A 16868-nucleotide genomic window follows, 5' to 3' on the forward strand; every position below is an offset into this window, starting at 1 on the left:
TTCAAATAGTCTTGGCAGCCATTTGATTAGCTGTTCAGGAGTCTTAAGACTTGTGAGTAGAAGCTGTTTAGAAGCCTTTTGGACCTAGACTTGGCGCTCCGGTGCCGCTTGCCTTGCGGTAGCAGAGAGAGCAGTCTATGACTAGGGTGGCTGGAGTCTTTGACAATTTTTAGGGCCTTCCTATGACACCCCCTGGTATAGAGGTCCTGGATGGCAGGAAGCTTGACCCCGGTGATGTACTGGGCTGTACGCACTACCCTCTGTAGTGCCTTGCGGTCGGAGGCTGAGCAGTTGCCATGCGAGGCAGTGATGCAACCCGTCAGGATGCTCTCGATGGTGCAGCTGTAAAATCTTTTGAGGATCTGAGGACCCATGCCAAATATTTTCAGATACTGGATATAATTATGAGATGCTGGTGTCTCCGCCCTAACAATGGAATTCGTCGTCCGTAGAGCAGACCAGCAGGCTGTCAAGCTCCCGCCTATTCCTCTCTTTGGATTAGTGGATACATTTCGTTATTTAAATACTTTTTGAATATTCTATGAGGGGTTTTGACGTCAACCACCTGTATTCAATGGAGAGTGATATGCCATGCTATTTCCATGAATATGTATCACAGGAGGTTGGTGGCACCTTAATTGGGGAGGACAGGCTCCCGGTAATGGCTCGAGCAGAACGGTATCAAATACATCAAACAGATGGTTTGATGCCATTCCATTTGCTCTGTTCCAGCCATTATTATGTGCCGTCCTCCCCTCAGCAGCCTCCACTGGTATGCATAGACTGTTTCGAACTCTGATATAAGGTGCTTTTCTCAAAATTGCCGCGATGTGACTTGCATCACACTTCACACTCGTAACAACCTAAGCATTACGAAACTTCTATTAGATCCAATAAGCCTCACCTATCAAAATAGCAATTCATTTTTTTCTTGACTAAATTCAACACTCTCTCATTGCCCCTGCCCTGTGGTGATACTGATGATTTGTTCCCCGACGCGACCACTAGATGAAGCTGTAGGCCTACTCCAGGGGTGAACGTAAGGAGGTAATCTCTGGTACTGCATCCCTGCAAAATTAAAATTAAAACGTAAAAAATCTGGCCAACTGACAATCGCCAAATGTCATTATGCCTACACTTTTTGGTGTTTTGTGTAAAAGATGTCTGTTTCCAATCATCACTGTTTGGAGGCTAGAAATATGTTGTGAGTGGATGAACGTGAGCGGGTAGCCTAGTAAAGGAGCCCTTTGAAGTGTTGGTTGACAATCAAATGGAAACTGGTTGTGTTTATTCAGCAGTAAAAGGTAATACATTTTAAAAGTTAAATGACAAATCTTTACGACTMGGCCTACAGAGATCCTATTGAATTAATAGGGATCCTATACGTAATTCTATGATTAGGTACATAAAAAATGTTGGTGCATGAGGTCCCATATCGGGATGAAATTACATCTACTTTCACCCCTGGCCTACTCCATCTAACCACAATGGTAGAAACATAAACAAACCACTTTCTTAATAATTAATGATCTGCTTAACCTGGACAGATTTTGGGCAGAGTAAACCCTTTCGCTTCGCCTCTTCTTCTCTGATATCACCTGACGCAAACTTCCTTGACACATGGCCATGAATGTTTACATGTGACACTGGCAATGTCCCAATTATATYTCTCCCTCCCAAAGTGGGCACTTGTTCGCTTTCCTTCACTGATTTGAAAGGAAATGACTGGTATAACAAATGTGGGGGAAACCCATGTCTCTACAATTCCAATGCATTTAAATTTGTGGGAAGTAGTTAATGAGTAGTGAACGAGTGCACACTTCCCACATTTTGGGCTGATTTTCTGCATTTTGGTTTTAAAAAGTGCATCATCAGGGAATGGGGTATGCTACTTTAGATTCCATTGTGTTTTGTATTTTTGTTTATTTTCACAGGTTTTGTGGATGGTAATCTGCAGTTGTTTCATCCATTTTTGGACTCATAAATTAATTATATGTACCTATTGATTCTTGAAGAATATAGATTATAAATGCCTCATGAGCCAAAATACCCTTTTTTTTACTCCTATGTTTATACACAAAGTAAATGCAAACACTGTATAGCCTCAAAACATGGTTAAAACTATCATATTGGTATTATGGATGGTCACTCCTTGCATCCATAGCTCTGTCTATGAATTTAAGAATGATAACATTTCTCCATCCCCATCCCTCAGCTTTTTTTCCAAAACCGTGAACACTTTGTTGTTGTTTCAACTGCAGATTGCTCCTTTAAGCAACTGTGATGTCACAATGCACATACTCCTGGGGTTACTCTGGTTGTGTTCTCTTGCTCAGACTTTGCATGCTTCGACCAATGGTTGCGTGCCATATCATCGACTGTGTCATTGACTGACAGGTTACTGTAACATTTGATGTGATTAGCTGATACGTAAAATATCTATCCAGGTGTTGTAAGATCTGGCACGTGTCAGCAACACCTGGGCAGAGGAATGTGCCCATTATTTGCTGTTGCAGAGCAGTTCAAACTGACAGTAGGGGAAGTAGCAGTCTGACTGGTCCTTGGTGGAGATCTTTGGCTTCACTGATTAAGTCTGCCCAGAGCACCCTGAAATGAGTGATGCTGGAGGTAGGCTGCTCTACAGGAACTCTCTCCTGCAGGGTGACCACCTCCTTGCACCTGGGGAAGACGGCAAAAGGCCAGGAGAAGTCTCCGCTCTGACAGGGGTTCCTTCAGAGCATTTTAAATTGCCAGTAGGGGAAGCAGCAACTTAACCAGTCCTCCACCCTGGATTTCCTCATCCAGGCAGAGACCTTCAGCTTTGACTCTGAGATAGCCTCGCAGCACGAGAACATTGAGTCTCTTTGTCATGGCCAAGGTCTCCACCTCAGCCACCTCAAGCAGTCTCGTCTATGACGAGCTCAGCCGCCTCAAGCCGAGTCTCCTCCATGACGGGCTGGTTGATCAAGGGGGAGGCCACTGTTGCTGTCTGCTCCCTGTAAATGCAGGGCAGAATCTGCTCAAAGCACCCAGAAACTAGTGACTGGGCAGATCTGTCCCGGTTCAGTTGCAAATGAAGTTAAATGACCAAATTACCTTGTTTCAGACTCTTTTTATACAGTTTCAACTGACGTCACGATAGCATAATGACATAATAACCTTTCCCCCCATTTTTTTAGGGTGTAGATCAGCTTTAATATTGCAAATAGATTGTGGCTTCCATCAATGTAATTGTCTGCATCATTTCCAATCCCCCATATACACTACCGTTCAAAAGTTTTCCATGAAAACATACATGAAATGAGTGTCAAAACGAATAGGAAATATAGTCAAGACGTTGACAAGGTCATAAATAATGATTCAACCTTTGCTATCGTCAAAGAATCCTCCATTTGCAGCAATTACAGCCTTGCAGTCCTTTGGCATTCTAGTTGACAATTTGTTGAGGTAATCTGAAGAGATTTCACCCCATGCTTCCTGAAGCACCTCCCACAAGTTGGAGTGGCTTGATGGGCACTTCTTACATACCATACGGTCAAACTGCTCCCACAACAGCTCAATATGGTTGAGATCCGGTAACTGTGCTGGACACTCCATTATAGACAGAATACCAGCTGACTGCTTCTTCCCTAAATAGTTATTTCATAGTTTGGAGCAGGCCATTGTCCTGTTGTAGGAGGAAATTGGCTCTAATTAAGCACCGTCCAAAGGGTATGGCATGGCGTTGCAAAATGGAGTGATAGCCTTCCTTCTTCAAGATCCATTTTACCCTGTACAAATCTCCCACTTTACCACCAACAAAGCACCCCCAGACCATCACATTGCCTCCACCATGCTTGACAGATGGTGTCAAGCACTCCTCCAGCATCTTAATTTTTTTTCTGCATCTCACAAATGTTCTTCTTTGTGATCCGAACACCTCAAACTTAGATTAGTCTGTTCGTAACACTTTTTTCCAATCTTCCTCTGTCCAGTGTCTGTGTTTTTTTGCCCATCTTTTATTTTTATTGGCCAGTCTGAGATATGGCTTTTTCTTTGCAACTCTGCCTAGAAGGCCAGCATCCCGGAGTCACCTCTTCACTGTTGATGTTGAGACTGGTGTTTTGCGGGTATTATTTAATGAAGCTGCCGGCTGAGGACTTGTGAGGCGTCTGTTTCTCAAACTAGACACTCTAATGTACTTGTCCTCTTGCTCAGTTGTGCACCGGGGCCTCCCACTCCTCTTTCTATTCTGGTTAGAGACAGTTTGAGCTGTTCTGTGAAGGGAGTAGTACACAGCGTTGTACGAGATCTTCAGTTTCTTGGCAATTTCTCACATGGAATAGCCATCATGTCTCAGAACAAGAATAGACTGACGAGTTTCAGAAGAAAGTTCTTTGTTTCTAGCCATTTTGAGCCTGTAATCAAACCCACAAATGCTGATGTTCCAAATACTCAACTAGTCTAAAGAAGGCCAGTTTGATTGCTTCTTTAAATCAGAACAACAGTTTTCAGCTGTGCTAACATAATTGCAAAAGTGTTTTCTAATGATCAATTAGCCTTTTAAAATGATAAACTTGGATTAGCTAACACAACGTGCCATTGGAACACAGGAGTGATGGTTGCTGATAGTGGGCCTCTGTACGCCTATGTAGATATTCCATAAAAAAATCTGCCATTTCCAGCTACAATAGTCATTTACAACATTAACAATATCTACACTGTATTTTTGATCAATTTGATGTTATTTAATTGACAATTTTTTTTGCTTTTCTTTCAAAAACAAGGAAATTTCTAAGTGACACCAAACTTTTGAACGGTAGTGCATATTTTTTTGTAAATATATAAAATATATACAGTGCATTCGGAAAGTATTCAGACCCCCTGATTATTTCCAAATTTTGTTACGTTACAGCCTTATTCTAAAATGGATGATTTTTTTATCTACACACAATAGCCCATAATGACAAAGCGAAAACAGGTTGTTAGAAATACCTTATTTACATAAGTATTCAAACCCTTTGCTATGAGACTTGAAAGTGAGCTCAGGTGCATCCGGTAGCATTGAAAGTCCCTAAGAACACAGTGGCCTCCATCATTCTAAAATGGAAGAAGTTTGGAACCACCAAGACTCTTCCTAGAGCCTGCAGCCCGGCCAAACTGAACAATCGGGGGGAAGGGCCTTCGTTAGGGACGTGATGAAGAACCCGATGATCACTCTGACAGAGCTTTGGACTTCCTCTGTGGAGATGGGAGAACCTTCCAGAAGAACAACCATCTCTGCAGCACTCCACCAATCAAGCTTTTATGGTAGAGTGGCAAGACGGAAGCCATTCCTTAGTAAAAAGCACATGACAGCCCAATTGGAGTTTGCCAAAAGGCACCTAAAGAACTCTCAGACCATGAGAAACAAGATTCTCTGGTCTGATGAAACCAAGATTGAACTCTTTGGCCTGAATGCCAAGCGTCACGTCTGGAGGAAACCAGGCACCATCCCTACGGTCAGTGGTGTAAAGTACTTAAGTAAAAATACTTCAAAGTACTACTTAAGTAGATTTTTGGGGTATCTGTACTTTACTATTTATATTTTTGACAATTTTTCCTTCACTACATTCCTAAAGAAAATACTTTACTTTTTACTCCATACATTTCCCTGACACCCAAAAGTACTCTTTACATTTTGAATGCTAAGCAGGACAGGAAACGGGTCCAATTCACAGACTTATCAAGAGAACATCCCTGGTCATCTCTACTCACTAAACACAAATACCTTGTTTGTAAATTATGTCTGAGTGTTGGAGTGTACCCCTTGCTAACCGTAAGAAAAGATAAAAAAAGAAAATGGTGCCGTCTGGTTTGCTTAACATAAGGAATTTGAAATGATTTATACTTTTACTTTTGAAACTTAAGTATAATTAAAACCAAATATTTTTAGGCTTTTACTCAAGTAGTATTTTATTGGGTGACTTTCACTTTTACTTGAGTAATTTTCTATTAAGGTAACTTTACTTTTACTCAGGTATGACAATTGTGTACTTTTTCCACCCCTGCCTACGGTGAGGCATGGTGGTGGCAGCATCATGCTGTGGGGATGTTTTTCAGCGGCAGGGACTGGGAGACTAGTCAGGATCAAGGGAAAGATGAACGGAGCACAGTACAGAGAGATCCTTGATGAAAACCTGCTCCAGAGTGCTCAGGACCTCAGACTGGGGTGAAGGTTCACCTTTCGACAGGACAAAGACCCTACACACACAGCCAAGACAACGCAAGAGTGGCTTCGGGACAAGTCTCTGAATGTCCTTGAGTGGCCCAGACAGAGCCCGGACTTGAACCCGATCGAACATCTCTGGAGAGACCTGAAAATATCTGTGCAGCGACCCTCCCCATCCAWCCTGACAGAGCTTGAGAGGATCTGCAGAGAAAAATGGGAGAAACTCTCCAAATACAGGTGTGCCAAGCTTGTAGTGTCATACCCAAGAAGACCTGCGGCTGTAATCGCTGCCAAAGGTGCTTCATCAAAGTACTGAGTAAAGGGTCTGAATACTTATGTAAATGCAATATTCCTCTTTATTTTGAATACATTTGCAAACATGGTGGTTTTGGCCTTGTCATTATGGGGTATTGTGTGTAGATTGAAGAGGGGGGAATAACGATTTAATCAATTTTAGAATAAGGCTGTAACATAACAAAATGTGGAACAGGTCAAGGGGTCTGAATACTTTCCGAATGCACTGAAAATATTTTAATACATTTACCTTTATTATTTTCCCCTAACCCTACCACCCCTCTCCTAATTGGAGTACACTAATGGACAACAACACTTAGGCTTATACTTCCAGCTTATACATACTATATAAATGTTTTGTTCGCTTTTTCCCCTTTAGCTACCCTCAACCCCTCCCATCTATCTCTGAACACCATCCAGTTTTGATTCCTATTTGCCATTAAATTCTGCTGTGATGTTTCACAAAAGTTCTGAACCTTTCTATTCTCATAGTTTGTATAGATTGTACATTAAAGATAAACATTTTTGCTTAGAGTATTATAACTTTATTATTGATCAATTGACTATGACTTTTCAGATCACCCAGCAGTGATATTTGCAGAGTTAACTCCAGGTAAATGTTGCAATTCTTCAGCCATTCCTGAACCTGCGACCAAAAACAAGTTACATATGGACAGTACCAAAACAAATGATCTAAGGATTCGGTCTCTTGGCAGCAAAATCTGCAGAGCTGGGTTTGTTGTATCCCCCATATATACATTTGCTCACTTTACAACYCAGGTAACAAGAGGTGTTTGACTTGTGTTTTGTATATATGGGGGTACACTTTACTTTTACTCATTCTATTGGTTGCAAGAATTTTGTATAATCATTTAAATTGAAAAACTCTAAGTTCTGAATATTTTTTAAACACAAGTCAAACACCTCTTGTTACCTGAGTTGTAAAGTGAGCAAATGTATTGCAACAGACTGTAAAATACTCATGCTGCAACACTACTGGTGCATGTGGGTTGAAATATGGACATGCTACATACATATTACAAACATATAATAACATAGTAGTATTTATCAATAGACTAGGCCCAGGTTACCTGAGAGACATGATGATAGCAACAGTGATGCAAATTTCAACCCATCCTAATATAAAATCAGGGGGAATCCATGGAAGGACCATGGACGTACAGTAGAAGGCTTGCATTGTCATTTATGCAGCTTGTGTAATAGCTAGATATTCTAGAATTATAATTACTACATGGATTTGCAACATTCATAGCATTTTTTGCTAAGCAGCTCCAATTAGGCAGGTGTGTTGGTATTGTGCCATTATTCATATATTATTACAGTACTTGTGAGAGTCTCCAACAGTCACTTCCACTATTTGTTCTTGAACTTCAATACACCTGTGTTCCTTCAAATTTCTCATACAGGAGAAGCTCTTCCTGCATTTGGAGCAGTTGTATGGTTTTTCCCCAGTGTGCACTTGCTGGTGAGCCTTGAGATTGTTCGCTTGGCTGAAAGTCTTCCCACACAAATTGCAGAGAAACGGTTTCTCCCCAGTGTGCACGCGTTTGTGGCGAACAAGGTTCTGTGCAAAACTGAAGCTCTTCCCACACAGGTCACAGGTATGTGGCCTCTCTCCAGTGTGAGTGCGTAGGTGAAGATTGAGGAAACGCTGTTTGGCGAAGTGCTTCTCACACATGGTGCAGCTGAATGGTTTCCCCTCAGTGTGAATGAGCCGGTGAGCGTTATAGTAACTCAGGGAACTGTACCCTTGTTCACATATATCACAGGTAAACGTCTTCTTGCCTGTGTGGACCCGACAATGAGTTTTGAGATTGGTAGCGGTGTGGAAATTCTTTCCGCATTCTTCACAAGAGTGAGTTTTTTTCTCTGTGTGTGTCACCTGGTGCCTTTTCAGATAGTTTGCAGACCGGTAGCATTTTCCACACTCTAAGCAGTCATAGGGTTTGTCCCCACTGTGTATCTTCTGGTGGATCATCAGCGAACTCTTCTGGTTGAAGCTCTTTCCACATACGTCACATACAAACGTTTTCTCACCTGTGTGAATGCGCTGGTGGACTTTGAGATGACTAGCTTGAGTGAAACTCTTCTGGCATATGTCACAGGGGAACGCTTTAACACCAGAGTGAGTCTGCTGGTGTCTGCGGAGGTTAGGCGCTAAACTAAAACATTTGCCACAGATCTCACAGCTAAATGCTTTCTCACCAGTGTGAACTACGTGGTGGGTATTTAGGGCACTTTTCAGGCTGAAGCCTTTTCCGCATTGGTCACACATGTAGGGCTTCTCTCCGGTGTGGGTCCTTCGGTGAGCCTTGAGGCCACTTCTCTGGCTGAATCTATTGCCACATATGTCACAGCTGAAAGGTCGCTCTCCTTTGTGTACAGTCAGCACGTGTACATTTAAACTTCGTCTAGCTGTAAAAGACTTCCCACACGTTGTACACTTAAATGGTCTTTCTCCTGTGTGTACACCCTGGTGTACTATCATATCTCTCTGCCTGGCAAAAACCTTCCCACACTGAGAGCACTTGAATCTCTTCTCTCCTCTGTGTACAGCTATTCTGTGAGCTTTGAGGCTACATTTTGCAGGGAAAGCCTTAGCACACAAAGTACATCTTAATACCTTCTCTTTCTCTCCTTTGAAAACCACCTGGTGTTCTTTAAGCTGGCTCTGGGTGCCAAATATCTTCCCGCAGTATGTGCACTTGAATCGCTTCTCCCTTTTGTGGACTATAACGTGGTGTACTTTGAGACTGCACTTTGCTGTAAAGCCCTTCCCACACTGCGTACACCTAAATGGCCTCTCACCTGTGTGGACAACCTGGTGGGCTTTCAGGTTACTTAGTTTACTAAAAGCCTTCCCACACTGTACACAGCTTAAACATTTGTCTCCTTTGACAGATTTCTGGCCCTTTGTGCGTCTCACTGCACGCAGTCTCATTTGACGTACTGTGGGAGCCGCCATCTTAGCATCCTTGGATATGTCTGTGGGCGCAGCAGGCTCTAAGTGTTGGTCATCTTGGGCCTTTGCTGGTGAGAGTGGTGTAGTAATCTCCTCCTCCAAGGTGTGTTCAATAGTAGCATCCTCCCCAGCCTCTGTCCTGGATTCTCCATCTGGGCAGTAGATATCCAATATTAATATCACTGCTGTTGTGCTGCAGTTTCAGCATTTAATTTCAACTTTCTAAGTTGTGAATATAAAATGTAATGCAGTCAGTTGTCTACATTCAGACCATTCTGAACGTATTGAAAGGTGACTTCATAGCTACTTACCTGTGTCCTCATGYGTGTGTCCTGTCTGGGTGTCCTGTTGCAGGGTACCCTCCTTCAACGTGATCCATTCGGCACATTCCTCCTCCGTCTCTGAAGACTAGACGTGAAATAATAAATCAGTGGAAAGTATCCTTCCCCAAACACACACTCTCTCTCTCTCTGACCTCCAACATAGGCTAGCTACATTCCTTGAATAGCAACTAATTTGCATCCTATTCATATTCAAGATATTGGTGACCAGTGATATGGATATATGAGAGATTACCATGCCACTGTTGACTTCAGACAAGCGCACACATTTAGTCAGGTCTTTTCCTTGGGTCTTCCTGTCCTCTGCATCCACCGCTCCAAGCCCTCTAGTTGTCCTCAGGTCCCCATCCATCACCTGGAGATTCTCCTTCAGAACCGGATTWTCTCTCTGACACACAGACACTTGCAGACGCAGAGAAGCTGTATCCTCATCTATGAGACTAATGATTTTTTGCATGGCCTCTTTGCACAATCTCTTCATGGTGGCAGACAGCTGTATATGGAGAAGACACAAACATATGACACTGACTCTTTTCTTAACTTCTGARCTAGCTAGTCTCAATGCCAATTTTCTGACCCAAGACATTTGACATAATGTCAAACAAACAATTAAGGTTAGCTACCCATACAATGTATCCTATGTAACACACACGTCCGTGCCAACACAATGCAGGCTGGTTAGCTAGGCAAATGTAAACTCTGCTTGTGACCCACTTACCTCAGTCCCAGGGCCAGTGCACTGCCTCTGTGACTCGGTGGAAACGTTTTGACTCGTGCACTCATCCAACAATTTACTTATTTCCACAACGGCTGCATTTACTAAAAGCCTCATGACGGTGGCCAGTTGATCCTTTAAACGTGACATTTTCCCTGAGATTTAAAAGCCTACATTTAGACAAATATAACGTTATGATTACGCAGTCGATGCTGTCACATTTTAGTTCACGAGCTAACTATTTCATTCAACAAAATGACATCAGCATCTCGTCAACAACAATAAAAAAGTACTTCCGGGTCTTCTTCTTCTTCTTCTTCGATGAGGTTAACGGCGGTTGAATTCCAATGTGTTGCATTACCGCCACCTACTAGACTGGAGTACAACTCCCTTATACTTTGGTTAAAAAAATATAAATAAAAAAATATAAATACCCTACCATCTAACACTACAATCACAAAACAAATGTTAAAAAATCTATAAAATAAGAATAACACCACCCTACTCCACTATTTAAATATATTTAGTCCTACCTCATGCCAACCTGAAATAGATGGGACATCACCACTTAACACACCCTGTAACTCTTCTGATGTCAAGTCTCGCACACCCAAATACTTCTCTGCAGCTGCCACCACAACCTCAATTTTCGCCGACATTACATTCCAACCCTGCAGTAAAGTTGAAAACCATTGCTATAAATGCTAAAAATCAAATTTTCCTGAAACATACTGTTGAGGTCGGAAGTTTACATACACTTAGGTTGGAGTCATTAAAACTCATTTTCCAACCACTCCACACATTTCTTGTTAACAAACTACAGGTTAGGACATCTACTTTGTGCATAACACAAGTAATTTTTCCAACAATTGTTTACAGACAGATTATTTCACTTATAATTCACTGTATCACAATTCCAGTGGGTCAGAAGTTTACATACACTAAGTTGACTGTGCCTTTAAACAGCTTGGAAAATTCCAGAAAATGATGTCATGACTTTAGAAGCTTCTGATAGGCTAATTGACATAATTTGCGTCAATTGGTGGTGTACCTGTGGATGTATTTCAAGGCCTACCTTCAAACTAAGTGCCTCTTTGCTTGACATCATAAGAAAATCAAAAGAAATCAGCCAAGACCCCAGAAAAAAATTGTAGACCTCCACAAGTCTGATTCATCCTTGGGAGCAATTTCCAAACGCCTGAAGGTACCACGTTCATCTGTACAAACAATAGCACGCAAGTATAAACACCATGGGACCAGGCAGCCGTCATACCGCTCAGGAAGGAGACGCGTTCTGTCTCCTAGAGATAAACCTACTTTGGTGTGAAAAGTGCAAATCAATCTCAGAACAACAGCAAAGGACCTTGTGAAGATGCTGGAGGAAACAGGTACAAAAGTATCTATATCCACAGTAAAATGAGTCCTATATTCACATAACATGAAAGGCCGCTCAGCAAGGAAGAAGTCACTGCTCCAAACCCGCCATAAAAAAGCCAGACTATGGTTTGCAACTGCAAATGGGGACAATGATCGTACTTTTGGAGAAATGTCCTCTGGTTTGATGAAACAAAAATAGAACTGTTTGGCCATAATGACCATCGTTATGTTTGGAGGAAAAAGGGGGAGTCTTGCAAGCCAAAGAAAAGCATCCCAACCGTGAAGCACGGGGGTGGCAGCATCATGTTGTGGGGGTGGTTTGCTGCAGGAGGGACTGGTGCACTTCACAAAATAGATGGCATCATGAGGTAGGAAAATGATGTGGATATATTGAAGCAACATCTCAAGACATCAGTCAGGAATTTAAAGCTTGGTCGCAAATGGGTCTTCCAAATGGACAATGACCCCAMGCATCTGTACAACACTTTGAGATATCAGCTGATGTAAGAAGGGCTACATAAATACATTTGATTTGATACTTCCAAAGTTGTGGCAAAATTTAAGGACAACAAAGTCAAGGTATTGGAGTGGCCATCACAAAGCCCTGACCTCAATCCTATAGAACATTTGTAAGCAGAACTGAAAATGCGTGTGCGAGCAAGGAGGCCTACTAACCTGACTCAGTTACACCAGCTCTGTCAGGAGGAATGGGCTAAATTTCACCCAACTTATTGTGGGAAGCTTGTGGAAGGCTATCCAAAACGTTTGACCCAAGTTAAACAATTTAAAGGCAATACTACCAAATACTAGTTGAGTGTTTGTTAACTTCTGACCCACTGGGAATGTGATGAAAGAAATAAAAGCTGAAATAAATTATTCTCTCTACTCTTATTCTGAAATTTCACATTCTTAAAATAAAGTGGTGATCCTAACTGACCAAAGACAGGGCATTTTTACTAGGATTAAATGTCAGGAATTGTGAAAAACTGAGTTTAAATATATTTGGCTAAGGTGTATGTAAACTTCTGACGTCAACTGTACATCACTTGTTGGCCTATCCCTCTGTAATACAGAGGTACAGATATACTACTCACACCACTCCTCTCAGGATCCCTCCCCTTGACCCAACTTCCTCTACTTTCTTCCCTGCCTCAGCATATGATAACTTCTGCACTACTCTAACCCTCGAAACTTCAAACTGCTTCTCTCGCACCAGACATTTCTGATCCCCAGCCCCATGGGGACCCGTACAATTTACACATATCACTACTTTCCCCAATGCTACACATTCCTTTGTCTCATTCCCTTCTGCACACTTCTCACACCTAGGAACCTCCCTCCTACACACTGCTGCCACATGCCCATAAGCTTGACACCTGTAACAACGTAATGTATTCGGTACAAAAGCTCATACAGGTTAACTTATATATCCTAACATCACTTTGTCGGGCAAAGAGTCAACATCAAAACTCAAAAGAACAGACAATGACTCTTCTGTTTCACAACTCTCGCCACCCTGTCTGCATCGCACCAAACGACGATCATCACAAACACCGGGAATCTTCCCCTTCAGTTGGTCAACTTTTACATTTACTGCTACCCCAGTAATCACTCCTTTCAATGGCGCCCTTTTCTTGAGAGCGAAACAATTCACATTTCTTGGCCCCATTTGTTTAACGCCGAGCGCCTTCTCCCTCTGACCAGCAGAAACACAAACAATTATCACAAGACCACTTCTGGTTACCCTCACCGATTCCACAGTACCCAATTCTGTTTTCACCCACCCTGAAACCACAAAGAGATCAGCCAAAAGGTAAGAGTCCACTTTGTCCAAAAACCTCACTCCTACTGTCACAGACTCATCATACTTCCGCGTCACGGAATATCAGACATTTTCAAAATAAAAAAGTCCCACACGTAATAGTAGGAAAGTGTCAATATCCTCAATTTATTCATGATATATGAAAACAATTGTCTAAACATTAACAATGATTCATTTGCATTACATTTGTGTTTTAAAATATGTTCCAAAGTTAAATAAAATCCACCAATGTGAATCCCTGTATTTGGAATACATATTCTGGGTGTCGCAGTAAAAGTTCTGGGCCGTACAGTTAGCAGTTGCCATACCAGGCGGTGATGCCATCAGTCACGATGCTCTCGATGGTGCAGCTGTATAACCCGGGGACCCATGCCAAATCTTTTCAGTCTCCTGAGGGGGAAAATGTGTTGTCGTGCCCTCTTCACAACTGTCTTGGTGTGTTTGGACCATGATAGTTCGCTGCTGATGTGGACACCAAGGAACTTGAAACTCTCGACCCGCTCCACTACAGCACCGTCGATGTTAATGCGGGCCTGTTTGGCCTGCCTTTTCCTGTAGTCCAAGATCAGCTATTTTGTCTTGCTCACATTGAGGGAGAGGTTGTTGTCCTGGAACCACACTGCCAGGTCTCTGACCCCCTCCCTATAGGCTGTCTCATCATTGTCAGTGATCAGGCCTACCACTGTTGTGTTGTCAGCAAACTTACCCCAACCCAGTTACTCTGGTACAACATTTCATAAAATAACAAAAAAAAGTGTGAACTGTAGCCATGTATTTCCTTTAGTAGTTTATTTGCCTAAGCTTGACCTATGTCCACATACCATTTTTTTTATCTCCAAATGTTGCTTTTTTTTATGTCAGCAATTAGACATTGTTCTTAGGGGGGGGGGGGGTAGTTACCCTCTAGTACCCTACTCAGAGAAGTCCAGAGTATGATCCCCACCACAGTTGCAACATTTTCCATTCACAGATTCTTCAATAACATACTTCTTCCATCTGCAAACATTTGACACGTGGCCATATCTTTTGCAATTCCCACACTCTACCTCACATATCCAAGCTTCACATGTGCATTTAGAGTCTCAAACAACAATAGTATTGATAGGCTTTTCTCCTTCTTTCCATTTATCTTACTGGTCAGGCGATGTGCACTGTCCACTCCTGGGATTTTCTGAATAAGGTAGGCTACTCGTCATCTATATCGAACGAGACTCCAGATATAATGGTGCCTTCAAGAGAACTGGGAACTCGGGAAAAACGAGGTCAAATCATGGTTCACTTAGAAATCAGTGCTTTAGCACTATAAAGGGCCACAGATGAGCTCTCCTCTTTTGGAGGAAAATTGAAGTCAATGGTGAAGCAAGAGCTAGAGGTGAAGGAGTGCGCGTAGGAAGAGGAGGACGAGGAAGGACAGTTGTCTCCGATGAGATCAGGGCCACATTGGTTGACCATGTGCTCAACCATGGATTGAGTATGAGGGAGGCTGGGCAGAGTTCAGCCCAACCTGAGCCGCTACAGGGTTGCATCTATCATCAGTACATTCAGAAATGAGAACCAGTACTTACCTACCATCTACACTATGCCCTTTATGTATGTATACTGCAGTCTGACATATCAGTAGGCCTATGGTACTCAGTGATTGTTGGCCAATGTTACAGTAATGTCACTTCATATTGAAAGAAAAAATAATATTTTAGTTTACTCATATTTGTGGATCTTCTGCAGAACTGAGAGACGGCCAGGCCGTGATGGAAGAGACTGGCTGTTCACACCAGAACAGGAGACCGCTATTGTGAACATGGTGGTGACAAACCATACCATTAGATTATGAGAAATCCAGAACCACAATTGCAGACCACACAATATTCATTAACATTCACCAGGKGGGCTTGTCTACATTGGACCGTGTATTACAGCACAACCAAAACTGGTCTATGGGGTGCCATTTGAGCGAAACTCAGAGGGTTAAAGAACAGCGCTATGAATATGTGCAAGTAAGTCCCTATACTGTGAATTTACTATCATATCAGCACTGTATAGACACAGTACTGTAATCCAGTGTATTGTGCCTCACCATATTGACTGCTCTAGGTCTGTCACATTGTCTTGTCTGTTTCAGAGAGTCTTGAAGCTGGATGCCACTGCAATTCTGCATGTTCATATTTACATTGAGGCTGGCTTCAACCTAGCCAAAAGAAGGGGACGGAACATTATTGGCCATTGTGAATGTCCCTGGGCAGCGTGGAGGGACTATCACCATGTGCGCAGCCGTTAGCCAGCAAGGCGTCCTGCATCACCATGCCAACCTTGGTCTCTACAACACCGCCCTTCTCATCACATTCCTGGACACACATGGCATCCTCATTCCAGCTGAGCAGAGGGGTGGACCAGAGCAGCCCAGGTATGTTGTCATCTGGGACACCGTTAGTTTCCACCGGGCTGCTCTGGTCCGCAACTGGTTCATCGACCATCCACAATTTATTGTTCTCTACCTCCCACCATATTCCCAATTTCTGAACCCAATTGAAGAGTTTTTTTTCGGCATGGCGATGGAAGGTGTATGACCGCCATCCCCTCGCACGCGTGCCTCTTCTCCAGGCAATGGAGGATGCATGTGGTGAAGTTGATGTGGGGGCTTTCGGCGGCTGGATCCGTCACTCCAGAAGATTCTTTCCCCGCTGTTTAGCCAGGGAGAACATCGCTTCTGATGTAGATGAGATGCTGTGGCCAGACCAAAATAGGAGGCAGGATGCAGCCTAATGTCTCTTACATTTTGCATGTGTTTGTCTTTTTGTGTTTAGAGTTTTGAAAGAATGAGCCACTTAAAAACAAAATTGTATGGAAAACCCTTTATCTTACTGAATTCTTTTCCTGGTTTTCTCCTGTTGGGTATGGAAAGTGTTATATACAAAACACAAGTGTTCAAAAATACTGTTTTTGTTACTGTATTGCATTTGTGTTTATGTATATTTGAGTAGGTATACATTGTTACACTAGTTGGTTGTGAAAGATTGCCTTAATGCTGAAAATGCAAGAGGCATAACCCTACTGATGGGATATTCATAGTAGTGTTGAGCACATCAGTGTGTTGGTTGGTATTGTCCGTACATTGTCCGTACTTTCAGAAGGGGAAAACCGGTAATTTG

General features: G+C 42.5%; 1 protein-coding gene across 1 annotated transcript; it reads right to left on the reverse strand.

Moving 5' to 3' along the window:
• Positions 1–7571: 7571 nt before the first annotated feature.
• On the reverse strand, positions 7572–10845 carry LOC111978198 (zinc finger protein 665). The gene is made up of 4 exons (XM_024008115.2): positions 10527–10845; positions 10044–10301; positions 9779–9875; positions 7572–9619 (listed from the first exon to the last, which is right to left on the reverse strand). Exons 1-4 carry the CDS (start codon positions 10671–10673, stop codon positions 7812–7814), a joined length of 2310 nt encoding a protein of 769 aa, XP_023863883.1. The 5' UTR covers positions 10674–10845; the 3' UTR covers positions 7572–7811.
• Between the last annotated feature and the right edge of the window lie 6023 nt (positions 10846–16868).

The sequence above is a fragment of the Salvelinus sp. IW2-2015 genome, linkage group LG18, assembly GCF_002910315.2.
Source record: "Salvelinus sp. IW2-2015 linkage group LG18, ASM291031v2, whole genome shotgun sequence".
Classification (NCBI taxonomy): Eukaryota; Metazoa; Chordata; class Actinopteri; order Salmoniformes; family Salmonidae; genus Salvelinus; species Salvelinus sp. IW2-2015.